Source organism: Agelaius phoeniceus, chromosome 5, assembly GCF_051311805.1.
Source record: "Agelaius phoeniceus isolate bAgePho1 chromosome 5, bAgePho1.hap1, whole genome shotgun sequence".
In the NCBI taxonomy this organism is placed as follows: Eukaryota; Metazoa; Chordata; class Aves; order Passeriformes; family Icteridae; genus Agelaius; species Agelaius phoeniceus.
Genome location: NC_135269.1, coordinates 63,521,866 through 63,538,693, shown reverse-complemented (window position 1 = coordinate 63,538,693; position 16,828 = coordinate 63,521,866). Strand labels below are relative to the sequence as shown.

Here is a 16,828-nt window from a genome sequence, read left to right as displayed (position 1 = left end):
TTGCAATAATTTGGGAAACATTAGCTCTCTTTGAGCTTAAACTGCAGCATAAATACAGCTATCAAGTTGGGGCTTTATAAATACTGATGAAAAAATTACATCTACATCAAATTGAAAACTATTGTAAAAATATGAAAGGATAATTGGTTTTGAATGTAAATTCTTCAGAAAAAATGTGGTGTGTTTTAACAAACATTTTAGAAAGCAAAATAATTTCCACCCCTCAACTTTCTCTTTTTTTTTTTAAATATGAAGTGAAGAATAAATATTGGGCAGAAGTAAGCAGAGACCAGAATGGTTATCTAAAAGGCATGCTCTTTGTGGGAATGCTTCTTCCCAAGATTTAAAAGGCATTGACAGTGGCTTTGGAAGTTTAGTGGATCTCTGCTTATAGCCAAGTCTTGCCTTTTCTACTGCTTTATGGTATCAAGGTTGAAAAATCTGCTTATATGTGCACCTATGATTAATTTAGTAAAAAGAAGTCTGTTAATGAAATATCCCAGGTTTACTTGGAAACAAGTCTGAACCTACTGTGGATTTGATCAGAGAAATGCTGTTTTTTTGGCCTTTTTCTTCCCTCCAGCCACAAGCATTGAAAATTGCAGAATAATTTAATTTATACAAGTATGATATTTTGTGTGTTTTATAGCCAGACATCATAAAATAAAAGTGTCCTCTGTACACCAGTGTTTCAGGAGCTCTGTTGGGTCAGGTGGAGCCCTTGAGGGGGAGATGGCACCTGAATATGGTCAGCCTGGAAGAGAATCAGGAGCAGAGATGGGGCAGATGGAGGACTCCAGTGGTCCAGTCTCAAAGGTGACAGGTATAGAAAAGATTTCTAGAGACTGAAAGGGTGATGCCAGATTTCTGCAAGCCCAGCAGCCGCCAGTGGCTGGATTGAAAAGTGAGACTGAGTAATGACTGGTCCTAATGATGCTACAGAGGATGCTGGGACAGGGACTGAGATGATGCTTTTGCATCTCATCCAACAGATGCAGGTTTTCTCTGGCTTTTCAAGGTTTTTAAACCTGATTCTGATAAGATAAAACCTTTATAGAGCTCCCTTTTATCTGCATATGTAGGAGTAGTTCTGTCTGTGTGCTTTCACTGTGTCTGGGTGCCAGCACACAAATAACCACATCAATGTCCTACCACCTGGGTTTAGCTAAGGGTGGGCTTCTAAGCATCAGGTTTTATTCTGAGCTGAAGCTACTAACTTTCCAATATTTCATAGACAGTGTAGGATATGCATTTTCAATAAGAAATTTGTCTCAAATCATTTAGGATGAGCTTAAGTGCTAAGCTGTAGAGGATCTAGTTTCCTTTTGCAATAGGGCAGCCCAGCAAGAGTAACCAGCTTACTTCCTTATGTCCCTTAGGTCCCTTATTCCCTCTGCTTTCATTGCAGGACAACCAATATGGTTTGACATTGCTGTCACAGCTATGATGGGCTGTAGTTCTTTTCATCTTCTCTTTGTCCTTTACTGCTTTGATACTGAAGAAATTTTTAAAATAAGTCATAAAGAATTTCTGCTTTTCTCATTTATGATGAGTAAATGGGCAAAGTCTATGCCATAGAGATTAGAAAATCAAGTTAGATAACACTACCAATAACTGTGAGTTGCACACCCAAGCAAGAAGGTGCCAATAAGTAGGTGTTGTACACACAGCATATCTCTTTAGAGCTTATTTTTATGATTGCTGTTCTTCATGTGTCTATGTTGCACCCATTTTTAGATTTAATTTCTTCTCTGTCTGAATCTACCAAGGTTTTTTACCAGCCCATATTAATGAATATTTATGCATATTTACATACCTACTTCTTATATTTTCTGTTTGTCATATCTCTTGATGGTATGTGGTGGACTTAGGCATGTGAAAATGTCACTGGAAAACATAATTTACTGTTTGTTCTAGACAAAATTTGTACATTCTTGGAGAATGATGATACTAAAATGAGCTAGTGGCTAAATCTGTAAATAGACTGAAATATTTATTGGGTTGTGTTTGATGGAGATATTTTGAATTTGAATTTTTTGAGAACTTGGGCTGCATCTGTGCCACGTACTCTGATTCTCAGAAATATGGCATGGATTCTATTGAGTTTTTGTTAGTTCTGGTTCCTCATTGTAATGTAATGGGTACTAGCTGCACAGAGAAATGCCTTATCCTAGTTTTTTGGGGGGGTTTGTCTTTTTTTTTTTTTTTTTAATATAGACAGAGGACACATTTTGACAGGGTAAATGTGCTCTTAAACTGACCTAGACCATGAGAGGCAAAGAAATCGGTGCTGGTGTAAATGATATCTTTCATAATGAAAGACTGTGAGAGTAGGACTGCTGATAGCCCAGTGTAAGTAACATTTTGATAACTTTAGAGAAGTTTCATTAGAACAAAAATTTCTAATCTGTAGTAAATGTCATATTTTTCAGCTATATTTTAATTTTAATTATATATATAATCTTGAAAATGAACCTATAGCTTTTGATACTAGACTGTATTGCTTGGAATTAATACTTAAAGTCTATAATAAACCTAAGATTTAATGAAATGAGGACAGAAAATTTGATATATTCACACAGACTCCTTTACTCATTCTATTTTGAGAAAGAACTTCCAAGTTGTTGTACTTTTTGGTTGCTGAGAGTATTCCAAGCCTCTTTCCTGTGCTTCCCAAATATGCAACAAATTCATAGATTTTCTAACATAGTGTATTCTAGACAGAACATACTTTGGTACATATGTTGAAATAGTTTAATTTGAATGAACATGGTTTAAAATGAACAGCCATGACAAGGTAGATCCATATTTTATCTTTTTTTAAATGTATTTAATTTACTTTTGTGGTGTATAGTAAAATAGTATTTATGGCCAAAATACACACTTCTTTCTGTTATAGAAGGTTCTGTTATAGAAATTAATTCTGTTACAAGACAATGCACAGGATTTTATCTTTCATATTTGGGAAGGAGTGAGTAAGCAGGAAAACCATATTTTTATGTTTTTATCTTTCCTCTATTGTTCATCATTCTTTATATACAAGAGGACTTACTAATATTAGTAATTTCATGGTATTTTGGCCTCCAGGTTTTTTAGGAAAATTTGAGTGTTCTTGCTGAATTCATTTCTCTCTCACATCAGGAATCCTGTGTTATCTGAGAGATTGATTTGGATGCCATTCTTTGGAAATATTGGAACTGATAGTGAGGGCATGATTGACTTTGTCTGCCTTAGTACCAGGACTTTTTTGCATTGTTTAAAGGGGAATGTGTTCCTTTTATCAAGTATCACTGGGAAACATTCAGATCTTGCCATTTCAAGGTCTTACAGGTAAGCTTGAGTACAGCCCACGGGGGAAAAAAGGGATTCCTTTGAGCTTCCTATTGCAATTATAGTGATCTATTGCCTCAGGAAGCAGAGATTCTTACTTTTATTTTTTGCTTTTCTTTTTTTTTTTTTTCAACTATTATGATTAAAAAAGTAGGTGTCAGGTTTATATTCCTTTATTCAAATTTGTGCAAGTCTTCCCTTCTCCCAGATGAATGTATGTTCAAGCTTGAAATGAAAAATACATGATAATGAAATAAATGACTGCCCCACAGCTATCTCTTACCTATCTGTGAAACAGAGTTATGAAATAATAATGGCAAGAGTGATAGCTGTAGTTGCCAGTGTCCTAAAAAAGATGAGACTGTTCCTAATGGGGAGAGTCCTACCTTGAAGGCAAATTTGCACAACAGAGCAGTTCTTGAAGTCTCCCCATGGAGGCTGAGTTTATGCCACATCAAAGATCAGAATTCAGCCCTAAAGCTGGTGATTCATCAGTTTAATGGAAGGTTTCTTGCTTCAGGATATTTCCTACTGATATCAAATGCATGAGTGATAACAATTGCAGTGAATGCAGTGTAATTGTTTATTGGTAAATAAAAGCAGGACCAAAAGCTGAACTTGTCACAGGAAGTTTATAGCATTTGAGGCAGTGATTTTCAGCAATCACTTTGTTGCCAGATCCCAGAGTTGTTTGAGTGTTCTGATGTGTTGCTTTGAAATGTGTGGGTCACATTGGCACTTGTAAGTGGTACAAAACAAAACCAATGACTCAATCTGATGTTTTCATATGACTGATCAAAGGTGGAGGTAGGCTTTGAAAATTCCAAGTCAGATCAAGAATCCTGGAAAGGACCACTTACAACATTTTAATATTCAAATGGAGTTCTCTGTGGTGGTGTGTGTATACTGCAGGTGATGAAATGCAGGTCCTGTTCCTGCCCCTGACTGCAAACAGGAGCATTTCTGAACCAGCTGATGCAATCTGCAAAGGGCCAGAAAACATTCCCTGGCCCTTCCTTGTTGCTCAACATGTTCTGTCCCTTTTGATTTTTGGAGAATAGGTGGGAAAAAAAAAAAAAACAGATTGAAGGAGACAGTCATATCTATTATCATCAACAGAGTTGAAATCTTCCAGAGTTTTTAGTGTCAATGTGTAAAACAGGGTGTTAAAGGAATTATTGCAGCTCTCTTTATGGTGCATATTGAAAATAAATTTTAATCCAGTGGGAAATCACATTGCCCAGCCCTTAAAACTTTGGAACTCAAACTTCAGCTGACCTTTTACATAAGTATTTTAATTTCCTGGCATTTTAAAACTCTTTCAAAATCTACAGATTGACCTGCGTCTTCTTCCTTTTGGTTACACTTTCTTTTTCTTTGTTTTTTTGTTGGCTTTCTTCTGATATGATTCTTTACTTAGACAGATTATCTTTCTTAAACTTCCCTTAGTTTCTGTGAATGATATTCCTCAGCATTATTGCACTGTTAGGATTTCACCATACTAGCACTTTAAAAAGTCATATAAATAGTCTTATGACTATAGTCTAATATATAAATATATTAGTCTAATAGTGTTATGGCATTTTACTTAAATTGTGGTATGGTGTTTAGTCTGCAGGGAAAGCCTCTGGTCCATAGGCCAGTGCATGGTTTACCTACTGCCTTTGTCTGCCTAGATACAGCTGTCATTTAATTAGTGAAAAGCTGCATTAAATTTTTGTGACCATGAATTAGCCTGTGATGTTTATATAGTGTTTTAAGCCCCATTAGTAGGGACAAACATAGATTAGGAGGCCTCCTGGAGGTGATGTAGTCCAACCTTCTTCTCAAAGCAGGTTTGTGCTGTTATTTATGTTGCTATTGACACAGCAGAAGGTACAATTTAAGAAGGAGCAATAACAAATTAATATGCTGCAGGATGTACAAAATCTAGACCTAGGCAGTGAGACTGAAGATAAGAATGAACTGTGAAACAGGATCAGTTGATGGCTTAGCAAAGAATGGCAAAGACAACTGCATCAGATGAAAAAATCTAATTAATTAAGTGTTCACATTCATATGGTATTATAACTAATTCCCAATGAAGCATTAAGATGATTTAACAGTTCTTGTTCTCCAGGGATATGATCTTTAATCAGATGTGGGGATAGTAAAAGGTAGACAAGGTAATTTATTCCAATAAGAGAAGAACAGTTCCTAGTTTGAAATTTAATTGGGTGATGTATGAAAAATATAAATTCTCTAGAGTGCATTTTGGTCTTGAAATTTAGATGACTAAGTATTTTACAGGAATTTTGTCAACAATGGATATTTTTATTTTATTTTATTATATGTGTTTGAGTACACTCATGGGATGTGGAAGATCAGTGAAGGAGGCTACGAAATTTAAAGGATATTTGTTTGTTTGTTTGACTAATAATTAACTAGGTTTTTCTGAACTTTTAGTAACATTTCAATCAGTTAAGGGGAGATTTGCTTTTCTTCTAGCATGATCCTCTATTCCCAGGGTTGTCCAATGATATTATGCAGTTAAGCCATGTCACAGTCAGAGCTGAAGCAGGCAGATCTGTGCAGCACCTGATTGTTTAAGGGCAGGCAGGAAGGTCACTCTTGGTGAACACTTTGGTCACCTGAGTTTTCCCAGATCATCACCCCATGTGGAAGAGGACCAGGGTGGGATGTTCAGATGGGATCACACATCATGATCCCCAATCCCATGACCAGGATATCTAACCCAGGAGGGATAGGGAGATGTTGCCTCAACCTTCAGGAATAGAAGGGATGGATTCAGGGACCTCTGAGCCAGTCAGACACATGTGTGTCCATGGGAGTAGATGAGATGGATCCAGGGGTGCTGGTGTCATTGTGAGGCAGCTCTCCAGCATCCCTGAAACACTCTGGGGATTGGAGAGGTTTTCAGTGACCTCAGGGAGGGGAAGTCACATTTATCTTTAGGAAGATAAATAAGTCTTACATTTCTTATGTGCTTAAATATTTAAATATGCATTTCATTTTACCTGTCATTGTAGCTCAAGAGAAAATAGGACAGGACAGAAATGAATCTTTGCATACTCATATTACTACAGCAGACTCAATGTAGATTTGTAGTGAAGGTCACATGCAATCTGTAATAATTAAAAAAAAGAAATTTTCATCAATTCCTTTATATCTTTTAATCTTAAGGGTTTTTTTCTTAGCTTATTGAAAAATTATCTCTTATAAATGTTCATTTTTGTCAGAAATGATGAAAATTATAGAAATATATAATTACCTGACTCATGGTATTTAAGGCACCCTCATAGATGCAATGTCAACTCATTTAAACAGAAGACTTCCAGAAGCTTGGATTTCCATTTTGGAAATCTTTCCACCGGAGGAAATTGGGAAAACCCAGATGTTTTCATCTATTTCTCTAGAATATTATTCATTGAAATATTACAATATTTTCACAGGATCATAAAATAGTTTTGATTGGAAGGAACATTTAGAGTTCATCTACTCCAAACCCATGCAATAAGCAGAGATGTCATCAACTAGATCAGGTTGCTCAGAGACCAAACCAACCCAGCCTTGAATGTTTTCACAAATGGAGGCATCTGCCACTTCTCTGGGCAACCTTTCCCAGTGTTTTACCACCCTAATCTCTCAATACTTCTTTTCTATATCATGTCTGAATCTACCCTCTTTTTGTTGTAAACTATTACCCTTTGTCTTGTATCAAGAGACAAAAACATTAAAAAAAAGTCTGTCCCCTAATTTTCAGGTCTTTACATTTGATCCATTAATTTCATCAAGGATGCATTAATTCATGAAACCAAAGTCATGAAGCATTGAATTCTGTGAATAGGTCAAAATACAAATAAAAAGAAAACATTATTATGTTTGAAATATATAATAATGTTGTGCCTCTCTAAAAGTTCTCATCAGAAGCTGTGAACCATAAAGGTCAGGTAAATGAATGTATAACCTCCCCACATGGTTTTGTGCCATCCATAAAAAATCATATAGTCTTGTATACAGTGGAGAGGGACAAGCCTGTAAGTAGCTGTATAGAAATTATCATAGACAAAAGATAGCTGCATTATAAAATTAGCCTAAGAGGCAAATAATACTTTTAAATTATTTTGACTTTGTATTTGGTATGTACTGACATTACTCAGTTGGCAGAATGCTGGAAATTAAATTACTTCCATAAGAGATTTTTTTTTTTTTAATATCAATACTCAATCCAGGATTCCATTTGTTTTATCATTGACTTACAGTAACCAATTGATCCATTAGAAGCATATGGAAACATTGAAAACACTGAAAGCAACTCTTATCTGTATTAAGTATAATGGTCCTTGAGAATGGCACACTGAAAGATGCAAATATAAATTATTTCCTTACTAAATTCCCTCCTAGTTCCCTTTCTGAAGCTACCCAGACCCTACTTATATTTGAAAAAAAATATATATATTTTCTTATGTTTATATATGTGAATATGTGTATGCATATATTCTTATGTTAAAACCTCCCTGTTGTATGACAGGAAAATATTTCGGTTCTTTTGAGCCAACTGTTTTCTTGTTTTCTTTGTAAGTCTTTTAATTGTTTTGCCCCTAAGAATAGGCTGAAGGATGTCACTTAAAATCATCATGTTGCAAAGGGAAGCCCAGAGTCCCCCACTGACACACACTGAAAACAAAATAAACCCTTCACAGTTCCATCAGAACCACCTGAATGCACTCAGCAGTCTTCCCACAGCTGGAGAATCACAGCTAGTGAAAAGGAAATAAAAAATGTTATCAGAAAGCAATGCTCTCATTGCATTATCTACAATGCAGTAAAAGTGCTGTGGCTATTAGAAATTCATTCTAGCTGCTCTTCCAAATGCACTCCTAGTCCTTAAAGAGCTGCCCCCAGCCCTTGCTTGCTGCAGGCATTTGCTGCTCTGTGTGCTTCCAGCAATGTCCCATTTTACTCTCCAGGTTAGGTCCAGCTGTAACTTTAGAATGGGGCCACAAGCATTTTCAGAGGGACTTGGTATGTGGTTCTACTGGATTATTTTCCTCAGGGAGATTAAAAAAAAAAACCCCAGGAAAGCGGCAAAACTAACTAAAACAGAAAAAGAATAAAAGAGCACAGAATTGAGCATAGGAGAAATTCTGTGCCTATTTAGTATGTGACAGTTTCATGGGAGAGATAATTAAAAGAAGTGAGCCCCAATTGTTTAAAAATTTACATTTAGAAATTTCAGCAGATATTCAGAAATAAAAACCAGGCTGAAAGCTAGAGATGGAAACATAAAACTCCCAGAATTCTGCAAGGTAATATAGGGAGGAATCACTGATGAAGAAATTTGATTATTTATTATTTACAACGATTATAATTCCATCTCTACATTCATTCTTTAAAATGATGGTTGTAGAGAGAGTGAGGTTTTGTGCAGAACACAGTCCGTGGATATGAAAGCAATGGAAAATACTAGCATATTTCTGTTTTACATAAGTATGAAAGCAGGCAGGTGTCATTGTTAATGGCTGAATATCAGTCCAGGAATTGAAAGAAATCTACTTTTATTCTTTCATCATGATGCTAAATCTACTATTATGCTTTGAGCAACTTCTAAATTGTTTCTGAAAAGAATCTGCTTTCAGAAAACAACTGAAGATTGCTTCACTTTGGTGGTGAGTTTTTTTTTGTGTTTTACTGATGTATTTATTGGGTTGGGGTTTTTTTGTAAATAATGTCAGCTTTCTGGTTGTGTTTTCAACATCTGCAAAAAGCAAAAATAGCTTTTATACTAATGGAAAAACCTTCTCATTTCCACAATAACCAGTGTTTTTTAACTAAATGAAAATATATTAGCAGAGATAGAAAATCCACTCATCTTTTTACAGCTGTGATGATGGAAAGTAACTGAATGCTGGAAAGGCATCAGGATAAGTTTGGCTGCAGTGAAATGGGCAGCTAGAATATGTCACAATTTCTTGAAATGATCTTTATCAATTTTCTTTTAGGGGATGTTTTCTTTTTTAGACAAATATTTCAGTAAAACTTCTTGGCATAAAGCTTCCAGTTAACTCATGTAAATTCATTAATTTATGTTCAGAAACCCCTCTAGAGAGAAGTTGCATTATTTCTGCTGTGTACTTGGCTTATAAAATGATGCAGAAGGTACCCTTCAGTTTATTGGACATCATGCCAAGAAAGATTTAGAAATAATCACAAAGAATAGCTACAAAAAACCTCATTTCTTGTGTTTTAGCTGCTGTATCAATTTCCTTTTATCCTGATGGTGAATGATAAACACATAAAAAAATCCAACTTTATTTATTAACAAAAATAAAAGCCTTAAAATTGCATCAAATGTGAACTGGAAATAGAAATGAATTTTATCTGCCTCTCAAGGGAGGATAAAATTTGTCTGGAAATTCATTGCAGTGAAATGAGTGAGTTATTTTGCTGACTGTCAGTGGTAGGTAACAATGTAATGCAATAAGTGAAGGAATAGATAGAAAATTAATCTTCAGCCACTGTCTCCTGTGGGATTTTTCTGTGCCAGTATTGATTGCATTTCAGCTCCTGACTTGAGAGAGAAATTGGTTGGAGTTGGGTTTTAATTATATTCACATGCTGGATCACTTTCCATCAAAATAGGTGTTTTGCTACTTTTCTGAGAACCAAGTTTAACAGGGTATAAAACAGTACCAACTGACACCACAATCTGTCAGGCTTTTCATTGAAATGCAAGACTAAAATAATTAATAACATTGAGGTTTTCTTTTTTAATCATTCCTTTTTTTTTTTTTTTAGATACAAGCTACTTGAAATTCAAAATTTTGCAAATTAAAACCAAATAGATTTATTTTCTATAGAAGAATCCACTATAGTATAAATTTTGTCTTGTCAGAAGGAGTTCAGCACTAATTTGCCAATAATGGTTCTGATACTTACCTGTTGTGTACAGAACTAGTTCAGACACCTTTAGATTTACAGAACAAATTGTTCCTGTGTGAGGGTACCTCAAAATTTTTAAAGGATTTTGTTATTTTTTGTCTTTGAGTTTTGGGCAGATTGATGTGCTATTTCAGTGTCAGAGCTGTACATCATAAAATATTGCCAGGAAAGTCAATGAGAGCAGTGTGAAAGCATCTACATTACTTTATGTAGTTTTAAATCCATTGCATTAATAAAGTTAAGAAGAGTTTTTAGATTAATGTTTTTTGATTTGGCATCATGGAATATTTGTAGGAATAACAACAGAGTCAGTCACAGTCTTTTTCAGGGGGACCTGTGTGTATTTGCTATTAGAAATGTGAGAAGTAGATTTTTTTTTATTTTATTTTAAGGCATTCAGGTCATAATTAATTAAGTAGTTTCAATTTCAACAAAGTTTAATCAGATTTTGGCAGTAGACATGAAGCTTCTCGTAGAATAACTCGTAGAATATGCGTGAATGGAAGGACTGAAAGGTTGTAGTTATTAATTGGAATGAAATTGCAATATCAATTTGAAGAAACATGATCATTTTATGTTGCTTCAGGAATTCCGAGCAAAAATCTAAATATATTGTAATATGAAAACTTCTGTGCAAGACCTGCTAAGATGAAAAAATGTGTGATTCTTGGGATTGCTTTTTGTAGGGCCAGAAGCTGAACTTTAATGAACTTTGGCTAGTCAGTCCATTCCAGCTCGGGATATTCTTTGATTCTATGTTCACACCCTTTCTTTTTTACCATACCCATTCCTTCCCATGTATTTCTTGTGGAAATTTAGTTGAAATAAATCACTCATTCACGTATTTTAGTACGGTTATGTGGCCTCATGGTCCTCAATTATTTTCTGAAGTATACTGTGAAAGCCTTGAGGGTTTATAGTCATTGCTACTAATTTTTAGAAATAAGGCTGTTAGAATGTTTTCTTAATCAAATGACTTCCCGACAGAAGGGAGATTTTGCCACATGAATGATTGACTATTGAGATTGCATTTGCATAATGAGACAAAGTCATTACTTTGAGCAACTTGAAGCTAAAAGATAACTTATGGAAAGAACTCCAGAATTTGTCTAATGTTTTGCATGCCAGGTTGGGGCATGAAAAAAAAAACCTGTGGGATGATATTAAGCAAAAAAACACCCAAGTAAACAACACAACAGAAACCTATGAAAAATTGACCTAAATTGCATTGTCTGGAGCTGTCATAAAGCTGTGTCATTTTGAATCATATGATGCATAGACTGTTACTGATCCTGGCTTTAGTCTGCACCCTTCCAAGTAAGTTATAATGGTTGTGAGCTTGTCTGGCTGCTGGCTGCCCACAAAGCTGCCTGTCACATTCTCCTGTACCACCACCCCCCTCCAGCAGTGGAGGGGTGAGAAAATAAGACCATAAAATACTCATGGATTGAGATAAAGACAGTTTAATAAGGAAAAGCAAAATCCAAACACTGAAGCAGTGGAAATAAAAAATATTTATTCTTTACTTCCCCCCATCAGGCAATGTCCAAACACTTTTTGGGAAGTAGGATCTTAGGACACACAGCAGTTGCTCCACAAATACTCCACCTTAATGATGAATGTCCCCTCTCTCCTCATTTCTCTGAGCTTGTAGTACTGAGCATAACATCATTAGAAAGGAGTATCTCTTTGATCATCTTGGGTCAGCTGTGCTGGCTATGTCCCCTCCCAAAATCTTACTCATTCCCAGAATGGGGTTAAATCCTTTACAAAAAATTGACCTTGTCAGCATAAGATGTAGTAGCTATGCTGCATAAAAATAGTCAACATGAGTATTGAGCTTCTTTTTTTCTGGAAGTTTAGTAGACTTGTGAGATTCGTCTCACCTAATTCTAGGCAGCTGTATTGCTGACTTCTACATCTAGGTGATTTGCACTAGAGCTACTTCTACAATCAATCAAAAGTAGGAGACACTTCTAAAGCATGATTCATGTCATGGGAAAATAGGTGTCTAATTAGGATAAGATGAATTGCACTCTAAACATTCCCATTCCTCTTCATTCACCATGAAGGCAGCCTGCAGTGATGAGCACAACACTGCTGGCTTGTCGAAATCAGTGGCTGTCACTGGTTAGATGAGCTCTGCCCTCTGTATTTCCAAAGGAAATCAGTTCTTTAAAACCCACCCAGGTTTTTAGGCTTACTTCAGGCAGCATTTGAACCTGCACTTAGAATGGCAAATACTTGTTCTGTAACATTGAGATGAAGCAGATGAGAAAACATAGGCAGTTTCATTACATGGCATTGTGGATAAGCTAAAGCTTATCTGTCTATACTTAGATAATAGAGAAATAGATAAATATATAGATAATAATAATAATAATAAATAAATAGATACATAAATAGATAATAGAGGATAATAAACAGAGTGGCCTCAGCACACACATGCCCAACTGACCATCAGGTGCTTCATTGTCAGCACTATTTATCAAGCATAACACATTTCCAAAAACTGATGGCTGTATAGTATTAAAAATATCCTTATAATTGCCTCCAATAGCTGGCCTGAGTAATCATTCAGTAATCATTCATAGTTGCTATTTTACTGCTTGAAGTGGCAGTGGACCCATGGCATGGGGCCTTTTGTTCCAGCTGCAGCAGAGAAAGCTGAAGGCACTCCCACCTCTTTGGCCTTCACTACCTCCTTGGTTCCACACTTCAAAAAAATCTCAGCTTTTCAAAATGGTTAAGAATTAGTACAAACTGACTGAATGAATTGGAAGGAATCAAGAAATGTGTATCAGGGTGAAGACAGGTGAGAAAAGATGGGAACCCAAGGCAGACAGGTGATGGTAAGCACCTGAGTGTTTAAGGACCTTTCCTCTTGGACAGATGTAGCCAATACATGGGATTTCACTGAGACATGCTTCGAATAAATCAATGATAAAAAACTAATTCAATCAGAAATTTCAAGAAGGCTTAATTTCCTTGCTTTGTCTGGATGTAACACCTGTTTCTGAAAAATCTCTTTATGCAATATATATGGGTGGTATCATTTTTAGATTTGTGATTTGATCTGCATAAGGAAAAAAAAAGTAATATTTAAGATTTGGTGAAAATTATTACATGCTATAAAAAGTAATTAATTTGCCTTGTGTTATGGGTGTAAAAATTCCATGCAGTTGTGAAATTGAAGTGTGTAAGGTGTTTAGGCTCATACTTTTCTTTTGCAGGTCTTCATTTCACTGAAAGCATTGGGTAAATCAAAACTGAAAGCAAACTATACATAAATATTCCTTGACCTGGAGAAACTAATTTGGTTTATATAGAAATGCAAAATGTTAGCAGTGAAAGAAAAGCTATGATTGTTTTACATAAAAAGAGAAAATGTGAGTGGCATTGTTTTTAGCACATGTTTTAATATTTTTCTCTTTCCGTGTTTTTCATTAAAAAGCCTGAAAAGAATGAAACTGAATCTGGCAGCCAGAGAATCAGACCAGTATTTGAAGATGATCCTGTTTTCCGACGGCAAACATCTTACCAGCATGCAGCAGTCCACATACCCACAGATATCTATGAAGGCTGTAAGTGGCATTTGAACAAAGTGATTTTATATTTTAATACTAAGCTCATTATTTGTGTTCCATTCTTAAAACAATAATCTTAAAACAGTGTTTGTCTCCATTTTTAGTACAGGTTTGCTGTTATTGTCACTGCTACTTCTTTCAGTGCTACTTCATGGATGTGCTGTATTGGGGATATCATTAATTTTTTGAATTGGTAGGTGCTGCAATTAAAGTGATCCGTTAGGATTGGATCTGAGTTTCACAAATGTAACTGGAGGTGAAACAAAACCCTTGCATATGGGTGATGATCTGATCCATTCTTTCTCTGTGCTGTTCACATTTAATACAAACAATTCTTGACAGCTCTTCTTTACACTCTCTTTGGCCTCAGGCAGGGATGAATTCTGAAAACATTTTTAAGTATCTCATGAGCTGGTACAGTTTAGGGAAATAACATGCTGTGTGAGCTGGTAGTGCTAATATTTCATCCAGTGCATTTCTAGAATTGCAGTAACAGACTGGCAGAGAATTTACATAAATTCTTTCTAAACTATGCAAATAATAATATATATATGCATATACAGATGAGGATTCTTTAATTGTATTTCAAAACTAAGTATTTATTTTCAAGATGGAAATAAGTCCCTATGCTCATCATCAAGCAAAAATCTCTACACAACAAAAAGACATTTCAGCATTCAAATGAGCTGCATATTTTTTAAAATTAAATAGGATTTCTATTTTTAAGTTTTGATTTTTTTTTTTTATTTAAGGTCCTAATTTCAAGTATGCAGTCTTTTTCCTCTTTTAAAGTCTCATCAACAGGAAAGAGACCCTAGTGTGACCTGAGCTTTTTAAAATTCATGGCCACAGTTGCGTGCAGCTTCCATAAATGGCACAGGGATGAAAATGGAAATGTCACTGTGATGGGGGAAAGAATCATAGTAGCTCATATTCTTATATGGTGAGCTTGACTGACAGACCTAAAGGATTATTCTGGGATTCTGGCTTTAATAAGTGCTAAAGTGCACCTTAATTGCAGGATTACACAGGAGTGACAGGCCATTTCCTTTTTTTTTTTCCATTTTCTTGAAGAGAATTGATACTTCACAGTTAAAATGTTAAAAAAACTTGTCTCCAATTATTAGGATATTTGTAAATGCCGTGTGAACTTTGGTATAAGATTGTAATCATAACAGTACATAAAAAGTTTTCTTATTGTGTTGAATTTAACATTTTAAGTGGAATTCCTGAGGACAAATATCCCTTAAAAAATATATACTATGTAAAGTTCCTGTACAGCCCAAAAATCTGGAAAGGAAGACAGATTATGAATTCCACAGGAAAGGTACAAATTTAGTATCTAATAAAATTATAATAGCAGAAAGAAATGTACATTTCTGGACAGAGAAACATATGTGCATGTGTAACATATATGGTTTATGATTCTTGGATCTGGTTTTTATATTAATTACCAGAGAAGTGGAAGCCTAGAAAATTACCAGGAAGTCTGTAATTCTATGTCAGAAAAATCACGTTCTTGTATGGCTGGGTAACTTTTTGTTACAGATGGAATTTTCAGCGATAGCAGCTTGAGAATACCTAAAAGTGACAGATTTCATGTCAATAAACACAAAATGTTCACCAGGTTCTATTTTATAGTTACAAAGTTCATGTGTCATCTGAAACACAAATGAGCAATTGTGAGGTAGTCATTCACCAACAGATTTCCAAAAGTAGAATTTAATGTTGTTCTTTTCACATTGTGATATACAAGCAATTTTTGTAACTCTAGAAAGACAGATAATGCATTCTGAACACTGCTGTCATTTTTCTGCCTGTTCACCGGAGCTAACCTGTCATTTCTTGGGAGGTTTCAGTGTCCACTCTAACAGGGAGCAGCTGCACATTTAAAAATGCTATCTGCAATTCCTTGTCTAAATCCCACTCTGCTTGGAAGCATTTGCAACACAGGCATTACAATGAATCCTTCTGAAAATCAGTGGAAGAGACACAGTTCAAAAGTCTTAGAGCTTGGAAGCCAATTTTTTTGACTGAATTATGCCTTGGCAAGCAGATTTCATTTTTTCTGCTTTATTGTATATGCTTTGCAGGTGGCCAAGAGAAACAAAGAATTGCTCTTTGAATCTCACAGGACAGTTTTCAATGACCAGATATTTGACTTGCTTATTCCTCCTTGAGATTGTCCCTCTCCCCTAGAGACAGGTTGTTGTCCCTAAGGTAGAGGGACAATTACTGTCAGGATTTTCACTTGGGCCTGTCAATCACTCTTTTTCATGTAATTATTTTCTGTATGAAACTAGGAATTCGACTCTTAACCACAGAATCATAAGGGTTGGAAGAGACCTTTAAGATAATCAAAATGCTATCCATTAAATTTTTTTCTATTTATGTTTCATTTATATTGCAGTTATTGCTTATGATTTTTAGTGATTTTTTAAATTGAATCAAATAATGAATTTCTGACCACTTATATTTTTGAAATTGGGAAACTTTTTTGTCTAATAATTCTATAATGGTGCACAACCTACTTAAAATCTAGTGTGGTCGATAAAATAATATCCTTTTCTTCCTACATATATAGTGGTTTGCTTTGTTGGAAATATAGAGAAGAGCTTCTTGTGAAGTAGTTCATGTATTTCACCATAAAAATATGAGATACATCATAACAAAATACCCATTTACTACATCCAGGTTATTACTTTGTGAGTTATTTGATTGTAGAAAGAAGTATTATGAGAGCTGTTCTTTTTTTTTTTTTATTATTATTATTATTATTTTCTTTTCCTGGATCTTGTGCCAAAACCTATGCAGAGACAGGAGAAAGTCTAAGGAGTTAATTTACTTGCCTGTTTCTGAGGATTGAAGAAGGGAGGCAATCCCAATAAAATAGAACCAGATCAGACTTTTAATTCAGTATTTTTTAAGAGGCCCATTTAGGTTTTGAAATAAAATCAATCTGCAGCTGA

At 35.1% G+C, this 16,828-nt stretch overlaps 1 protein-coding gene across 3 annotated transcripts in view; it reads left to right on the top strand.

Moving 5' to 3' along the window:
- The window catches only part of CACNA2D1 (calcium voltage-gated channel auxiliary subunit alpha2delta 1), a 366,353-nt gene that overhangs the window by 200,059 nt on the left and 149,466 nt on the right, over positions 1-16,828 (top strand). For all 3 annotated transcript variants that reach the window (XM_054631736.2, XM_077179149.1, XM_077179150.1), the window contains exon 6: positions 13,727-13,856. In XM_054631736.2, coding sequence (XP_054487711.1) covers positions 13,727-13,856 — 130 coding nt within the window. The remainder of the gene's footprint in view (positions 1-13,726; positions 13,857-16,828) is intronic.